At 36.1% G+C, this 19,183-nt stretch overlaps 2 protein-coding genes across 2 annotated transcripts in view; both read right to left on the minus strand.

The window, feature by feature from the left end:
• The window catches only part of LOC141343201 (uncharacterized), a 37,297-nt gene extending 23,611 nt beyond the window's left edge, over positions 1-13,686 (minus strand). The window contains 10 exon segments of the mRNA XM_073847803.1: positions 691-2,081; positions 2,544-2,811; positions 4,580-4,696; positions 4,819-4,862; positions 6,487-6,510; positions 7,146-7,370; positions 9,912-10,206; positions 10,358-10,570; positions 11,714-11,802; positions 13,579-13,686. Coding sequence (XP_073703904.1) covers positions 691-2,081; positions 2,544-2,811; positions 4,580-4,696; positions 4,819-4,862; positions 6,487-6,510; positions 7,146-7,370; positions 9,912-10,206; positions 10,358-10,570; positions 11,714-11,776 — 2,640 coding nt within the window. The 5' untranslated portion in view covers positions 11,777-11,802; positions 13,579-13,686.
• A 3,170-nt stretch (positions 13,687-16,856) lies between these two features.
• On the minus strand, positions 16,857-19,183 carry lenep (lens epithelial protein). Its single transcript, XM_073846470.1, has 2 exons — positions 18,782-19,183; positions 16,857-17,062 (listed from the first exon to the last, which is right to left on the minus strand). The coding sequence occupies exon 1, from the start codon at positions 18,978-18,980 to the stop codon at positions 18,789-18,791; it is 192 nt and encodes a 63-aa protein (XP_073702571.1). The 5' UTR covers positions 18,981-19,183; the 3' UTR covers positions 16,857-17,062; positions 18,782-18,788.

A 19,183-nucleotide genomic window follows, 5' to 3' on the forward strand; every position in this document is an offset into this window, starting at 1 on the left:
TAAGGACATTGTTTAAACAGGCAATGTGTCATCAGTGGTTCAACCTTAATTTTATGAAGATACGAGAACACTTTTTGTGCGCAAAGAAAAAAAAAAAAAAAGAAGAAGTCACATGGACTATTTTAACAATGTCCTTACTACCTTTCTGGGCCTTGAATGTGTCAGTTGCATTGCTGTCTATGCAGAGCCAGAAAGCTCTCGGATTTCATCAAAAATATCTTAATTTGTCTTCTGAAGATGAACAAAGATCTTAAGGGCTTGGAACAACATGAGGGTGAGTAATTAATGACAGAATTTTCACTTTTGGGTGAACTATGCCTTTAAGAATTCTTGTTAAGACAATATTTTTTGCATTTCTTAAAATAGAACATAAGAAGAAAATAAAAATTAAGAATTTTATTCCAAAGAACATTTGATGGATCTGGCCCCAGATCTGAACTGACTGAACAGGCGATAGGGAATGAAAAGTAATGAAAAAATGAGCAAAAACATCTATTATAAGAAGGAAACCATCGCTGAGATTTTACAGTAATGCTTTATCTATGAAAAGAAAAAGCAAAGCCATACTAATCAAAATGAATAAGCTCAAAAACAACACACTGCATTTGTAAGCAGAAAAATCAGGCTTGGATGTTCATTTGCAGATGTACCTTTTTCTCAAAACCTCTAAATCACCACGAGGAACCTTCAACCTTTCACTCTCCTGCTCTCTTTCTTCTGCTCTCCCTTTTTCTCAGCCTTCTTCACTTCTTCTGGAAGTGCAAACTTCTCAATGGCCTCCCTTTCAAATTCCTCCATCTCATCGTCGTCGTCTTCCTCGCTGTCTTCTCCCTCACTGTCGCTTTCTTCTCCTTCAGCCATGTCCTCTAGAATGTCCCCCACATCGTCCACAAACTCCCTGAACGGCATCTGATCGTGAGCGAACACTCCATTCGTGAAAAATTCCTTCACCAGCTTACCGAGCTCTGCCTTCCTGGAGGTCTGGTCCTGATCCTCGAGCTTGTTCAGGTAGGACTGGAGAAGGGTCTCGAAGTCACGCAGACCGACGGGAGACAGTCCCTCGACTCGAGCGCAGTCTGCCACACTGCTGCACGCCTCCCGCTGCCCGTTAAAGTGGTGAATGCGCTCTCTCTGTTTGGTCCAGTAGTTCTCATGGTCGTAGTGGTGATGGGAGGAGGTCTCTTCTGGTGGTCCGTGTCCATGTGCATGTCTCTCCTTGCGTTGTTTCTCCTTTTCATTGGGACTATTTTTTCCTTCGTTTTTATGGTGGTGCGCCTTGTTTTTTTTCTCCTCTCTTGTCCACTCTCTATCTTTTGACACTTTTTGTTTCCCTTTCCAATGCTTCTCCTCTATTTCCTTTTCATCGTACTCTTTTGAGTATTCTTTGTCTCCTTTCCATTTTTTCTCAGTTTTATCATTGTGTTTTCCCTCACTCTTTTCCTTTCTCCATTCTTTTTCCCCTTTCCAGTCATCTTTCCGTTTCTCCTTCCCTTCTTTATGGTCATTCCCACCACTCCGTTTATCGCTTTTCCAGTCTTTGTCCTCTTTCCGCTCTCCTCTCGGTTTCCATTCTTTTTCCTCTTTCACTTTCTTGTTCCCAGTATCCTTCCAGTCCTTTTTGTCTCCCCTCTTCTCATCCTGTGCTACATGTTTGTCTTTCTTCCCCTTTTTATCTTCTTTCCTTTCTTTTTTCTCATCCCACTCCTTAAAATCTTTCTTGTCTTTACTTTCTTTCCCTATTTTGTCATGATCTTGTTTTGTGTCCTTTTTCCACTCCTTTCTCTCTTCTTTTCGCTTTCCTGCTTTACCTTCCTCATGGTGGCTTTTATCTTTTTTCCATTCCTTCTGTTCCTTAGTATGATCTCCCTCAGTCACTCTCTCCCTCCTTTCTTTATCATCTTCCTTTTTTCCACTTTTCTTCTTTTTCCATTCTTTGTCTCCTTTGCTCTGTTCCTTCTCTTCACTCTTTTTGTCCCAAATCTTTTTGGGCTTCATGTCTTGTTTTTCCATTGGTGGTTCACTTTTGCCTCCAGCAGAGGGCATCCGAGAACCTGTAACAGGATGCACAGATTCTGCTCTTCCTGGAAAAGAGTTAAGATGGAGTTTTCATTGATTTTTAAAATACATAATTTTTTTTAATACATAAAGACAAAAAATCCATTGCCCCCAACACAAATAAGTAATCATCATGAAATAACTATTATTAAGTCCGTTTCCGCCACTTAATTAAAAAATATAAAGGGTAATTGCGACTTTTTATCTAACAATTCTGACTTTTTTCTCAGAATTTCAAGTTTATGTCTCACAATTCTCTGAAAAAAAAAAATCTAAATTGTTAGTTTGTATAACGCAATTCTGAGAAAAAAACTCTTTGAATTGTGAGATAAGTCGCAATAACCTTTTTTTTATTTTTTTATTCAGTAGTGGAAACAGGCTTCCATACATATGTTACTAGATTTTAATCTGTGATTTTTTTTTTTTAGAAACAGACAGCATACATGTGTTTCAATGATGGATGACTGCTGTCAGTGTGTTTACTGCACCTGTGCTCTGTGTGAGCTGTGAAACTTTATCTCTCAGATGCTCCAGTTCTCTCTGTAGTAATGGTAGGGCCTCCAGCTCTTTCTTTGCTTTCAAACTTTCTTCTTTCATTCTTTCGTTCTCTTGCTCCAGCTCCTTCTGAAGAGCAGGTATTTTATCTAGTTCTCCTTTTATCCTCTTGTACTCCTTCTCCAGCTCTTGTCTCCTCACACGCTCTTTCTCTCCCTCCTCTGCCAGAAGCTGCGCTGCTTTCAGTTCACCTTCATGTTGCTGAGTTTACAAACAGGGCGAAAAATGAACACTGAACAGCTGAAACACATTACAGGGGCCATACACTGGAAATGTCCTTGCTTCTTTGTACAGTGCCTTGCGAAAGTATTCATAGCCCTTCATTTTTTTATGTTTTGTTATGTTATATTGCTGCCTTATGTTAAACTGCTTTAAATTACTTTTTCCCACATCAATCTACACTCCATACACAATAATGACAAAGAAAAAAAGTTTTTTAACATCTTTTCAAATTTAATAATAAAAAAAAAAAACTTAAATGATTATGAGTATTCATAACCTTATCTGGGAAAGCTGAAATTTATCTCAGGAGCATTCATATTGTTTGTAGATGTTACTACATTTCGAGTGGCAAATTCAGTTAAATGTTAAGTTGAAAGTTAAATTCACGTCTTAATAAGAGGTCTAACAATGCATATCAGAGCAAAGGTCAAAACAACGGCCTGTAGAGCTCAGAAACAGGATTTTTGCAAGGCACAGATCTGTGGAGGAGTTCAGAAAATACTCTTCTGCATTGAAGGTTCACAGAAGCATAGTCTCCATTCTCTTCCTAGAGCTGGCCTCCTGGCTAAATTGAGCAATTGATGGAGAAGGGCCTTGGTTAGTGTGGTAACCAAGTACCTGATGTTCACTCTAGTTGAGCTCCATGATCATATGTGAAGACAGGAGAAACTTACAGAAGGACAAAAATCACTGCAACGCTCCACCACCGATCTGGGCTTTATGGCATTGTGACAAGACTCAATCCTCTCCTCAGTGAAGACACACGAAAACACACTTGGAAAAAAGCACATAAAGGACCCTCAGACTGTGAGAAACAAGATTCTCTGGTCTGATGAACCTCAATTCCAAGGATCATGTTTGAAGGAAATCAGGCACTGCTCATCACCTGCAGAGTACCATCCCAAAAGTAAAGTGTGGTGGTAGCAGCCTCATGCTGTAGGGCTGTTTTTCAGCGGCAGGGACTGAAGGACTCTTCAGAGTAGAAGGAAAGCTCAACACAGAAAAATATTGAGAGCCTTAACACAAAACCCAACCCAGAGCATTCAGAACCTTAGACTGGGCAGAAGGTTCACCTTCCAACAGGCCTTCCAACCTTGCAGTGACCCTACGCACACAGCAAAAGTGGCTTATAGACAACTTTGTGAATGTCATTGATTGGCCCAGCCACAGCCTGGGCTTGAACGCAATCAAATATTTCTGGATAAACCTGAAAATGTGCATCTGCAGATAAAAATGGCAGATAATTGCCAAATCTTGATGTGCAAAGCAAACCCAAAAAGCATTGAGGCTGCAAAGGTGCTTCAGCTAAGTACTGAGTTAAGGGTTTGAATACTTATGCAATGTACTTACTTCAGGTTTTTTATTTGTAATAAATTTACAAAGTTGTAACAATTCTGTTTTTGCTTTGTCATTACGTTATATGGAGTGTAGATTTATGTGGAAAAAAAGTCATATAAAGCAGTTTAACATAAGGGATATAAATACTTTCACAAGGCACTGTAATATAAATGAAAATGAGGTAATACAGAAATAGCCTTATTGAATATAACAGGCATAACCAAAGTAAATTACCACAGTGTTTAGTCCTAGAAACCTTGATAATCTTTATATACACATTTCAAAGGTTGCTAACAGAACCAGCCTATGTTTTTCTTGCAATTTTGTTTCTCTTGCTCTCTCACTTTGACATTTAAAACTCTTGGATTCATTTGAACTTTATTTAATACAGGTCTGCACATGTCTGTACCTGAAGCTGTGCTTGTAGTACCAATATTTGATGATCTTCCTCTGACTGTTTGCTTAAACTATCTGGAGGCTGAAAACCAACAGGCGTGTCTTTGGAGACCTCAGGATTCAGCCACTCCTATCACACACAAAGAATCAACGGATCATACAATACTAACTAAAACAGAAATTTTAGGTCTGTAAAAAAAAAAAAAAAGAAAAAAAAAAAAAAACACAAAAAAGTAGAGCAAATGAACTGACCTGATTTGTTGGATCCTTCAGCTCTTTAACATCCATGTCTGCTTCTGAGAGAAAAACGCAGAAGATCAAGCATATCACGTAACGTAACGTGACAACAATCACAATCACATATTGATCATTAAAAAGCAACAATGTCATAAAAATGAGAAACCTAACATGTAGCCATAACACTTAGTAATTAGGGACTTGGGGATCACACAGAAAGCATGCAGTTCCAGCATGTAACATGTTATCTGAACATTAAATCTAAAATGTTTTTGGTTTATTTTCTAAATGTATGCATTATTCATGTCACTGTCATGTCACTATGGTCTGATATGGTCCTTTAATCTTTCTCAGTTCAGAGTGGTTAAACATTCACTTGACATCACAAGAAATTAAACATGCTGCACAAACAATTTCAAATGCAACTTTCATGAATTATTGGACATAGCAAGGTTTAGTTGAAAACAATTTAGCCTGTGCCCTGAAAACTGCAACTCTCAATTTTCACCCCAAAATGAAAATTCTGTCATTATTTACTCACCCTCAAGTTGCTCTAAACCTGTATGAATGTCTTTCTTTTACAAAATATTTTGATTAAATGTTAGTAACCGAACAGTCTCTGGCCTCTATTGACTTCAACTGTTTTTCTATGCTATGGAAGTCAATGGGGACCAACAACTGTTTGGTTACGAACAATAATTAAAATATATTTTTACAGAATAAAGAAACTCATAAAAATCTGGAACAACTTTAGGGTGAGTACATGATGACAATTTTCATTTTTGGGTGAACTATCCCCTTAAATACAAAAAAAAAAAAATCATTAGAAATCTTAAACGCATTACCAAAACAATAATTAAAATAAGCTTTTTAAAAAATATAATTAAATAACTTGAACAAGTTAAAAAAATAGATTTCTAGACACTGAAAGTTATTTAAATTCATAGAATCTGCCATGAACATTTTTAAAATATATTTTATGAATATACATTTTTAAATTTGCCAAGCTCTAAAATATTTTATCGGGTAGAACAAACTTATCATTCACCCTTATCCAGCAAATTATGAATAAATGGAAAGGTCATGGGTCATTTGAATATCGTTGTGGACAATGAGGGGCATCAGAGTCCAAAGGTTAAAGGGATAGTTCACCCAAAAAAAATAAAAATTTGTAATTAATCACTCACCCTTATGTTGTTCCAAACCTGTAAGACCTATGTTTATCTTCAGAACACAAATTAAGATATTTTAGATGAAATCCGAGAGCTTTAGGACCCTGCATAGACAGCAACGCAACTGACGTTCAAGGCCCAGAAATGTAGTAAGGACATCTATAAAATAGTCCATGTGACATCAGTGGTTCAACCTTAATCTTATGAAGCTACGAGAATACTTTTTGTGCACAAAGAAAACAAAAATAACACTTTTATTCAACAATTTATTCTCTTCAGTGTATGATTGAAGGTCTTACAAGTTTGGAATGAAATGAGGGCGAGTAATTAAGGACAGAATTTCCATTTTTGGGTGAACTATCCCTTTAAGAACCAGTGGTTCATATCCAGCACTTATGCAAAAAGCACATGCATGTTTTCAACTGCAGCATCCATTCACCAGCAAACTACTTTGAGTTTAAGCATCTCATTGCTCCATTCAAACTCACACAGACACACTCTCTCTTCCTACCACTATCCGGGTCCATGAGCATACCTGTGAAACAATACACCTCAGTCTCAGACACAGGAACATATTCAAATTCACTCAGTGATATGGGCCATGGCATAAGTACTTTTGGTCACATGCCCCGATTTTATGACACACCACATTCAATACCAGCTTTTACAGGAGTCTTGATTATAACCATCCTCATAAATGTGTGGTAATCTCAATCTCCATCAAACATGTCTGAGTATGTAGTTCATGCAGATGCCTCTAGTGACTAATAACCTAATAACGGTGACCTAAGAACATTGTCTTGATCCCATTTATGGAATCAAACTGAAAAAATGAGATTCAATTTCAAACATGGAAAGTTTTAGAATTCCTAAAGATTCACTCAAACTGGTATGCTGACATATTTTTTATTATTAATGATACATTTTATATTACATAAGAAAAATCTCTCCAAAAGCAAAATCTGAAAGCATTTTAATTAAATATATCTCACTCTGACTTGAAAAGATCCACTTTTTGGTACTGAATACTTAGGAAGTATTCAAATTACATTTAATATTTGGTTTGAATATGCTAAGGACTGGATTTCTAATGAATCTAGAGAATACAGTGATTTGTGTTTCATTTGATTTAATTCAAACAAAAGTGAAAACAAGGGGCCTCATGCTTACCGGAGAAGAAAATGGTTCCTAGCCCTAGAAGAATGACAGCTGCAAGGATGCACTTGTTCAAAGAAAAGACTGTTTCCTCTTCTCTTTGAGGTGGTTGAAAATCTTCCTCCTCTGCCTCTTCATCATCTTCTGGATCAGTCCTGTCCAAAGAGCCCAGGTGGGAGATTTTTCTCTTTCGTAAACCATCCCCCTCCTTTCCGTTTGTTTCCAAGGCTTCTTTAGACTCTACACAGAAAAAGAAAACATGATTATTGGGGGATGATTATTGATTTGTACACAAATACACAATCCAAACAACTGCATTCCAAACAATTGCTTTTCATATTTCTAGCTGGTTAGTGCAGCAACCAAATTTGTGTTTTTTTTTTTTTGAAGTTTAATGGGCTATTATGGATGCTTCATATGTCTTTGTGTAATAGCTAACATTATTTGGAAGAGTAGGACATGAACGTCCTTTTTGGCCCTGGAACATATTATTAACCATTCACTGTTCTCTGATTGTAGGGTTAGGGTTGTCTGGTGAATTAAGGCTACGCTCATGTACTGAGACTGAGGCTCTATTTCTGGATCTCCCCACGGTCACATCAACAGTCTGGTCTGCAGCTTCAGTGATCTAGCATTAAACTCTTTTCACTGCACATTAGCAAAACGACTAAAACATGCCACACTAAAGCGCTTTCAAGCAAAATGATCATACATTTGCAAAACCGTTCAAAAGCTTAGGGTCATTCAGTTTCTTTTTAAAGAAATTTGTCTTGGTTTTTACAAAAACATTATGCTGATGTGTTAAACAAGCTACTTAAAGAAGTTCACTATCAGAACAAAAATTTACAGACAATTTACTTACCCCCTTGTCCATCCTTTTTTAGTCACAAATAAATTATGTTTATTGAGGAAAACAATTCAGAATTTCTCTCCATATAGTGGACTTCTATGGTGCCTGTGAGTTTGAACTTCTCAAAATGCAGTTTAAATGCAGCGTCAATGGGCACTAAACGATCCCAGGCGAGGAAGAAGAAGGGCCTTATCTAGCAAAACGACCAGTTATTTTCCAAAAAAAAAAAAAAAAGTCAAATTACATTTTAACCTCAAATGCATGTCTTGTCTAGCTCTGTGTAAACTCTTTGTTTTCTGATTCAAGACAGTTAGGGTATGTCGAAAAACTCATCTCATTTTCTCCTCCAACTTCAAAATCGCCCTACATCGCTGCAGAAGTAGCAACTCAGTATTTACAAAGTGAACGTCCAAAGAAGATCAAACACTCTTTCCAAAAAAGGTAAAACAGCGATGTAGGATGATTTTGAAGTTGGAGAAGTTGGAGACTTTTTCGACATACCCTACTGTCTTGAATCAGAAAACAAAGAGTTCACACAGAGCTAGACAAGGTTAAAAAGTATACAAATGTAAATTTGTATAAATTGTTTTGCTATATAAGACGCTTCTTCCTTGGCTGGGATTGTTTAGAGCCTTTTGAAGCTGCATTGGAACTGCAATTTGGAAGTTTAAACTTGCAGGAACCATAGAAGTCTATTATATGGAGAGAAATCCTGAAATGTTTTCCTCAAAAAACATAATTTCTTTACGACTGAAGAAAGAAAGAAATGAACATCTTGGATGACAAGGGGGTTAGTAAATTATCTGTAAATTTTGTTCTGGAAGTGTACTTCTCCTTTAAAGGAGAAGACCGGTGTGATATTGACCTAAAGTGGATTGAATCATGATACCGAGTGTGAACGTACCTTGCGTATCTCATCTCGGTTTGTGTCCTGCAGACCCAAATCTGGGGTTATATATATCTGACGAGCAGGAAGGAAACTACAAACTGTTAAGTTGATAACCTGATAAGTACCTTCCTGCTCGTAACATGACTTATCGTGACTAAATTCAAGATGGCGGCGGCCGGTAAATTTCTTGCAGGTACTGTCTGTATAAATCTTCTTGTAAATAAACTACAGGTGCTTTTTCTGAGTTCTCAATGTCTCGTTTTAAATGTCAGGGCCCTTGGAAGTCTACCAATGAAGTGTGGAGCTACTTTGTGCCTCGTAAATGGCATAAAACAGTGATTTATTTACATGGCTACTCCGATGCCCTATTAACCCTCATTGACAACCTGTTGTTAGCGTCGGCTAACTAACCCCAGATTTCGGACTGCAGGACACAAACCGAGATGAGACATGCAAGGTACTTTTACACTCGGTATCATGATTCAATACACTTTAGGTCAATATCACACCGGACTTCTCCTTTAAGTACCAAAGCCAAAGTCTTACTATGATTTTGCTGAAGCGTCCTACCTTTCTTCAAAATACATAAAAGAGCACAAATTTAAAAAAGACAAACACTAACACACCATCTTACATCATTTAGAAAGCTTTGGTAAATAAAAACAGAATACAATCTGTAGAGTTTTCAGGGTGCAGGCACAAGCAAATGTTCACCTTAAGAAATAGAGCGAAAAACAGAGAGAATGATGCATCAGAAATGTAATCAGAGCAGACGCGCTGTATTTATACATAAATAAAGAATAATGACAAGAAATCAAGCTGTCAGGCTGCCATCAGTCATCATGCAAGTCCATCATTATTCCATAACAGACCTGCCAACTGCAGTTACTCTCCGTTTTGACCACCAACAACACTTTAAAAATATATACAGTACATAAAACATAGAAGCAAATGATAAGTATTAAAAACAAACTCCTTTAAAATCAAATAAACGCAAAGTTGATTTTAAACACACTGAGGAAAAACTATACACGTCTCTCACCTTCAGTTGCGGTTGTCCTCAGAGAATCCTCATCCGATTTGAACCAGTCTTTTTCCTGACGAACTGAAGCAGGAAGTGGACTTGTTCCGGAGGTAAGACTTATGTGAGTATATGAGTCAGAGAATGAATCGACATCAGCGCTGGGAGAAACTGGGCTCTCTGAGTGACCTCGTTCCTCATGGTCAGGGGTCCAGGAGCTGATGTCCTCAACAGTGGCACTGACAGAACCTGGCTCTTTATTGACATGTGCTGCATTCAGCTGGGCCCGACCCTCACTCGTCTCTGGAGACGTTACCTGGTTAACATTTTAGTAGATTTAGTCTCTATTTTACATTAAGGGAATAAAAACAAAAGGATGATGAAATCACAGAATCTGAATTTTTTGAATCTCAATGTGCTATGGTCATGGGGATATTAGATCAACCAAAGCAATTAAGGAAGGACACCTGAGATAGCTCTGGAGGCTCTGACCCATGGGTGAGAGCTGGGTCTGACTGCAACTGTGTGGATGTCTCGGTCTCGGGCTGGTGAGCAGATGCTTCAGAGGAGTGCTTCTCCAGGTCACTGTGGGCCTCTGGTGAGGGCTCAGGTGCTTTGGAGAGCTGCCCCTCCATCTTAAGACCTTCAGCTACAGGACCCACATTCTGAACTCCAGACTCCTGCGCATGAAAAGTGCCTCTGTCAAACAAACCTAATTTCATATATCATTTTAGCATTGTTTTGACACCAATATCCTACAAAGTGAGTATTCATCTAGTTTAAAGAAAATGTGCCTATATACAGTTGACGTCAAAAGTTTACAGAATCTGTAAAATGTTAATTATTTTACCAAAATAAGAAGGATCACACAAAATGTGTGCTGTTTTTTTTATTTAGTACTGACCTGAATAAGATATTTCACAGAGAAAATAATAGTTGAATTTATAAAAATGACCCCGTTCAAAAGTTTACACACACTTAATTCTTGTGTTGTTATCTGAATTATCCACAGCTTTTTTTTTTATTGTGTATTAGTGATTACTCATGAGTCCCTTGTTTGTCCTGAACAGTTAAACTGCTACAGAAAAGTCCTTCACGTCCCACAAATTTGTTGGTTTTTCAGCATTTTTGTGTATTTGAACCCTTTCCCAATACAGTCAACAATGATTTTAAGATCCGTCTTTTCACACCGAGGACAACTAAGGGACTATGCAACTATTTCAGAAGGTTCAAACGCTCACTGATGCTTTAGAAGACAAAACAATGCAGTAAGAGCCAGGGGGTGAAAACTTTTGAACAGAAGAAAAATGTGTACATTTTTCTTATTTTACCTAAATATCATTTTTTTTTTTTCATTTAGTACTGCCCTTAAGAAGCCACAGAAAATACTTAAATGTTTCCAAGAAGACAAAACAAGTACAATTTACCCTTGATCTTAAAATTCCAAAAGTTTTCACTCCCCAGCTTGTGTTGCATCGCGTTTCCTTCTGAAGCATCAGTGAGGGTTTGAAACTTCTGTAATAGTTGCATATGGGTCCCTCAGTTGTCCTCAGTGTGAAAGGACGGATCTCAATATCATACAGTCATTGTTGGAAAGGGTTCAAATACACAAAAATGCTTAAAAACTAAGAATTTGTGGAAACTGAAGGATTTTTCAGAAGAATAGTGGGCAGTCACTGCATGTATGAGTTGCATTTTATTTTTTGAATAATTTGACAGACTGAATGTAATGTCATTTGTTTCAAGATACAGTATGCATGCAACAGCACAATCATTTTCAGACCTCAGAGACTTTCACCCTGGTCTCTGACACTCATACGCACCTTTACCTCTGGGGTAAGAAGAGTCCAGGAGTTGCCATTGGCACTGTTGCTGTTTTCAGACATTGCCCCCTAGTGGCTCCGTCCAGCAACTGAAAAACAAGTGTTGGTGACAAATCAATAGAAAAATAAAACAAAATGTAGGAGTAATCTGTATTGTAAGATTGGGTTTCATTGCATGAGTCAAAAATGTTAACATAAAGGATGTGTAAAGGACCTTCAACATGTATAGAACTACTGTTTCGGCATGCATCACATATGCTGTACACATAATCGAAAAAAACAAAGTTTCTTTAATAGAGTGAGTTCAATGAGGACGGTATCTAAACTACAGGCCTCTTCTAGTAAAAGAGACAGTGAAAAGCTGGAGCTGCAGTGAAAGAGTTTTCACTTCATTAGTATTATCCTTGTGTTGTCCCATTGGTTACACCAACTGTTCCTTGGCTGGCAAATATTTTGGCAAAGACCTGTGTAACTAAGGATGTCAAGCGAAACAGCCCTAAAGGCATTAATGCAGGAGGAGAATGGTGGAGTTATACACATACTGACAGCACTGGAAAAAAACAAAGCAACGGACCTACTGCTCACTACTAGAAAACCAAGACAGACGTGAGCCACTTTTCCAAGTGGGTCAAAGACTAACAGCCATTTCAATGAATTACTGCACCTTATTCAAACATTCTTCCATTTGTGCTAAATCTTTCGAACATTAAGCAGATCTGAATATTAAACAGATCTGGCATAAACCAAGCAAGAATGGGATGCTGTTAAGCCGAAATGGTGAATCTTCCATGCGAATTTCAGAGGCCTAATCACCGCCGTACCACTTTGTGACACACTTCACTCTTTAATAAGGATCTTATTCCTTTCGCAGTAATTTGGGTCTGCTAATAATGTGGCTCCCATGAGAGTTTTTTTGAATGTAGCCATGAGCCATGAGAGTTGTTGAGGATATGGAAGAATGTCTGAAATAGATAACAGCTAAAAATAACACAGAAAGAAGCACAAAGTGCACCTAATTGGTATTATCCGAGACAATTCTATTACAAAAACTGAAAATACTGATAAAATGCGGATTTCATATTATAAATCATTCAAAAATACACAAAATAAACATAATATATATATATTTTAAAATATTATGAAATTATTTTAAGTTATTTTATTGAACAATATCACTTTTTAATTCACAGACAAGAGACTTAGCTTTATTAAGCTTACTAAAATACTGACATTATTGCCTATTATTGTTTAAAAAATAAAAATTAAAGGCTTCTTATGAGGTTAAATAGAGTTTCACATTGATGTAATACAATTATAAACCAATTTTAAATCGATAACTAAATTATATAAGATAATAAAAAATAGTGCCTATTTTACAGAAGCAACAATAACTCTAAGTTATTTTGAAGGAAACTATGATTACCATAATAAATGTTTAAACTGTTAAACCAGGTGAGACAGGTTGTTTTGAAATGTAAAGGAAAAGCTTCATTAGGTCCTATGTTCCCGTCTTATCTCCTCCATCACCTCCTCCGACAAATAATGCCCATACAAGGACACATCTTCACGTCATGCAAATATCAGCATAATTATTATTTGCATGCGTCATATAACGTTACGCATCGCATGTTCTTTGTGTGTTTGTATGTTACACGGATGTTGGACGTCTGTGTACATTTTAAGCAGAAGCAGTTGTCAAAAGGGGACTGTTCAATGTAAAACCTGCAGGCAAATGTCGATTTTACATATACACACATGCACATGCCACCGGAAATATAGAAAAAGCAAACCCATAAGCTGCATGTACAGGCGATGTTAGTTGGTTAAATACAATAAAAGTCTAAAAGTATTGAACAAAAGCATACCTGGTAACTCTGAAGCACCGTGCGCCGTTTAAATCGCTTTAATTTCCACCACTCTCTCGTGTCTTGTGCAAAGTTGCAAACTCAAGTGTGCAGTTTTGTTGACAGGCCTTCGCTCTCTAAAGTTTTCCACCAATCAGCGCTTACCGTTTAGCACTGTCCCGCCCACAAGCTGCGTTCTCCGCCAATGACAGCACACTTTATCTTCCGTCCTTCAAAGCGCACGTTTTTTTTTTGTGACTGACAAACACAGGTGACATGAAAATGAGGAGCATGTGCTTAAACAAATGGGCAAAGGATGCCAACAAACCTCAATCTGTATGTATATGACTTATATAAGTCTGGTTAGGTAAAACATGGAGAGGACGTCCTATTACGTATTCTGTAAGCAAGATTTTAATATAGTTGGCTATCATTTATGTGCCTTTTTGTTATTTGACATTTTTAGAGTTTCAAATCAATGTCAATAGCTGTTTGGTACAAAATACGGATTTGAGTCACTACTTGCTCTGATGAATATAACGTTTTCCCAATAACAGGAAATTGTGATGCTCTTCAATTGTTTATGGTTATATAGAGGGTGTTCATGACGCATAATCAAAAGGCCATATTGGCTGCAGTGAATGTAAACAATGCTATAGAACCGAACGAAACTGGCATATTTTGCTGATTATTGCCACTGTAAATGGTCAATTATTGTCATGTTTGGGGTTGTACTAATCGGTTAGACCAGGAAAACCATTCGGAGTACTATAGACTGACAAATGTTATAACAAATCAAGGAGAAGAGTGCAAAAAACTGTCTGAGGAAGGCATTTGTGGTTGGCCAAACTGAACCAGGGTTTGCAGAGCAAGTATCTTGATAACATTTGTGATTGTTCTTATAATTTCCGGTCAGGTAGTGAAATATTAGGCTAATATCTTAATTAATACTGTATCTATACCATCTGTTAACTTTAGTTTGCCAAAATGTTGTGCCCTTTCCTGCTTACTAAATCCTTTTCTATATGATTTAGCAGCTTCCACATTCTCTGTGGTTTCGACAGCATGAATTAGCAGGACAGTATATTCAGTAGTGCATTTACCGTCCAATCCAAGCTGTTGTTTACATCTCCAATATGGCCACGCATCCAGGTAACTGACCAAACCATGACGTACAGTCAAGCCCGAAATTATTCATACTCCTGGCAAATTCTGACTTGAAGTTACTTTTATTCAAAAGTTTTTTTTTTGATTAGAAATGACACAGACGTCTCCCAGAAGATAAGAAGACAATGTACAAGAGGCATCATTGTGGAAAAAAATATTACTCATCTTTTATTTACATTTGAAAAAAAGTGGCATGTCCAAAATGAATCATACCCTTCTCAATAATCAATAGAAAAGCCTTTATTGGCTATTACAGCAATCAAACGCTTCCTATAATTGCTGACCATTTTTTTTCATGTCTCCACTGGTATTTTTGCCCATTCATCTTTAGCGATGAGCTCCAACTCTTTCAGGTTGGAGGGTCTCCTTGCCATCACCTTGATCTTTATCTACCCTTTTTACGCCAAATAAAGGCTACATCATTGTGGCCAAACAATTACATTTTTGTTTCACCTGACCATAAAACAGAAGTCCAGAAGTCTTCTTCTTTGTCCAGATGAGCATTTGCAAAGGCCAAGCAGGCTTTTGTGTGCCTTATCTGGAGAAGTGGTGTCCTCCTTGGTCTGCATCCATGGAACCCAGCGGTGTGCAGTGTCTGTTGGACTGTCTGCCTTGAGATGTTGCCACCAGCAGAGCCCAGATTCATCAGGATGGCCTTGGTGGTGATTCTTTTATACCTCTCTCACTATCCTCCGGGCCAGCACAGGTGTCACTTTTGGCTTCCGACCATGTCCTCTGAGATTTTTCAGAGTGCGGAACATCTTGTATTTTTAATAATACTTTGCACTGTAGTCACTGGAACTTCAAAACATTTAGATATGGTCTTATAGCCCTTTCCTGACTTGTGAGCAGCCACAATGCGCAGCCGCAGGTCCTCAGTGAGCTCCTTTGTCTTAGCCATGACTGTCCACAAACCAACAGCAGAGAGCTTCTGTTTTTCACCTGTTGAGTTGATTAAAACAGCTGTTTCCAATGAATCAGGGTAATTAGGATGCTTTAGAACAGCTTGGACTATTTGGAATGGTATGGAACTTTGTATTTTTCCATAGACTGTGACAGTTTGCAAAGGGTATGAATAATTTTGGACATGCCGCTTTTTTTTTATTCAAATGTAAATAAAAGCTGAGAAATATTTTTTTCCACAATGATGCCTCTTGTACAACGTCTTAATATGTTTTGGGAGAAGCCTGTGTCATTTCCGGTCAAAAAAAAAAACGTTTTTTGAATAAAAGTAACTTTAAGTAAGAATTTGCCAGGGGTATGAATAATTTTGGGCTTGACTGTAAGTGCAAACGCTCTATTGTATCCTTATTTGGATTTATGTTTTTCCTAATGTGTCTTAAGAACCTACTGAACTGCTTTGTATTTAAAAAATACTATAATTTTATAGTTATTTATAAAATGAGACTAGACTTTTGAAAATGTGACGTGAAACATATTTAGGGACCCCAGTTTCACTGTGGACATGCTTATATCACTTTTTGACTTGGTTTGGTAAGCATCCACTTAGAAAATACAATCTGCAGTGCATAGTAACATAAAACCACACCATTAGCAAGTGTATAAAATGTATTATCAACTATCCAAAACACACTAGCATTGCAGTGAAGAGTTTTGCATGAGCAAGCATAACCTACTTTTTTTTTCAGAAACTCTACAGATAAGTGACTCTAAACTGGCCTTAGTGTAATGCCTCGGTTTACAACAGCCTATTTATTTGCATAAAGCATCTGATATGCTGCCTACCTGTTTCAGCATGTATTATAACACCAGTGTTTGGGAGTAACTTACATGTTACAGAGTTACGAAATTTAATTACAAAATAAATGTAACTGTAATCTGTAATTAAATCAGTTACTTACGAAAATGTTAACAATTACGGAGGAGGTTTCACCTACTTGCATTTAAATGTTTAATTGATTTTTACAGCAGCAAACTGTATTTGTTGCATTTGTATTCACATAATATATAATATACATAATATTTCACGGTAGTACTAGTAGTAGTGTTTTTACATTGAAACTATTAGGCCTACGTTCTATGGTCACAGTTTGTACCATAAATTTGAACCCATTGGCCTTGGGGTCTTTTATGTGAGCTATTTAAAAAGAATTACACAGTCCGTTTTTTTTTTTCTTTTTTATTTATTGCATAATTTAACAGTGTCGTTTAAAACATGCTTGAATACCACCATCATGTTGACTGTGATGTGGTCTGTGATGTGAGTGCATTACTACAGCAGGCTCTAGTAGTCGTGTTTCTGCATTGTGTGAAGAGATGTGGATTCAGGCCAAAGCATCAACACATCTGTGATGAATCATCCACCAGCTCAAAGGTTCTGAAAAAGGAAACATCATAAATATCACTGTACAGCTGTTTTAAATATCATCTGACGATTAATCCACTAATTTAGTAATATGAAATGTATTCAGGTGTCACAATAGTATATTTATTAGATTTTTTCAGTTGCATACAGCGCCCTCTAATGGTCGGATCACTAGATTGCACACATTTAAAAAAGGTCAAGGTTTAAATGTTTGTGAGCCCTTGTTTTGTTTCAGTAAATGTTTAAATAAGCAATATAAATTAACATTTAAGTACTGTTTGACATTAACATTAACATCTTATAGTTACTGAAACCTCGTAGAGCTTGCTACTTAAATTAAAATGAAAAATGATTAAAAAGCTATAACTGAAATAAAGCATAAATATTAGACAAAACCTTAAAGAAAAATTAGAAATGTTGCCTTGGCACTTAAATAAATAATCCCCCCCCCCCCCCCCCCTAAATTTTGAGTTTCTTTCTTTTGTTGAACATAAATAAGTATATATTTTGAAGAATGTTGGTTAACCAAACAGTTGCTTGTTACTATTAAATAATAGTATTAATATAATAAAATACTATGGAAATCAATGGGACCAGAAATTGTTTGGTTACTAACATTCTTTAAAATATCAAAATATGAACTCAAACTGGTTTGGAAAACCCTGAGAGTGAGTAAATGATGACAGAATGTAATAAAAATCTAATTTGTAAAATAAACAAATATTTGCTATAAAATAAATAAATAAACAAAAAATAAAATTAGATGTTTAATAAATAAATACAAATTTGATATTAAATACATTTTAAAGAACTAGATGTAAAATACATAAATGAAAGTTTGAAATAAATAAAAACAAAATAGATAAATAAAAATGATATAAAATAAATTACTGGGGAAAATAAATAAAAATTAGATGTAAAAGAAAGAAAGAAATAAAAAAATAAATACAAAACAGATATCAAATAAATAAAATTAGATGTAAAATAAATAAATATTATATATAAAATAAATGAGAAACAATGCATTAATAAATAAATACATTATTTGTAAAATAAATAAATCACTGGGGGAAAATAACTAAATAATTACAAAATAGATGTAAAATAAATAATTATTAAATATAAAATAAATAAAAATAGATATAAAATATATAAATAAAATTAGATGTAAAATAAATACATATTAGATATAAAATAAATAAAAATTAGATTTAAAATACATAAATTAGATGTCAAATAAATACAATTCTGATAAAATAAATATTATATATAAAATAAATTACATATAAAAATGCTAATTCAAAATATGAATAAATACTATAATATAATTCATACTAAAACGCTGGTTGTTTTTAGATGCTAGTGCTATAATAATAATAATAATAAAATATTCAATCCATGGGACCAGAAAGTGTTTGGTTAAGTCTTCAAAATATCAAAAAAACAAAAACAAAAAAAACTATTCCTTAAACTGAAAGTAGTTAATGTACTAAATGAAAAAAGAATAATAATAAATAACTAAATTAACATTTGATATTAAATAAAAAAGATATAATTAAAAAATAAATAAACAGATAAAAATTAGATATAAAAAATGCTAATTCAAATAATTTATAAATACTATAATATAATTCATACTAAAAACATGATTTTCTTTTTGTAGACATCATAAAATAATAATAATAATAATAATAATTATTATTATTATTAATATATATATTTTTAATTTACCTTTCTCTTAGTCCAGGATTTCTTTGATGCACCAGCAGCAGAGCAGAAAGTAGAGGCACTCTTTAAGAGACTGGATAACTCCATAAGCCACATTCCCTCCTAGCAAGTTCTTGCCATGGCCCATCCTCAGAGCTGCATCTCTCAGGTTCTGACCCAGTGAGGAGGGCATGGCCTGGGGTAGCGGACGCTGTGGGTGCATCTCACTCCACCGATCCACGGTCGACTGGAGAGCGCGAGCGATACCTGAAGGGAGGAACTGGAGGAGAGCGGGCCAGGTCCTAGTTTGCCGCTGCGCGTTGTGGGACTCCACTTTTTCCTTCAACCGTAACGTCTCTTCAGATGAAACCCTGGAGCGAACTGACTCCTGTGTGTTGTGGGAAACACGGACCCAGTGCCCCCTGC

This window comes from Garra rufa, chromosome 9, assembly GCF_049309525.1.
Source record: "Garra rufa chromosome 9, GarRuf1.0, whole genome shotgun sequence".
Taxonomy (NCBI): domain Eukaryota; kingdom Metazoa; phylum Chordata; class Actinopteri; order Cypriniformes; family Cyprinidae; genus Garra; species Garra rufa.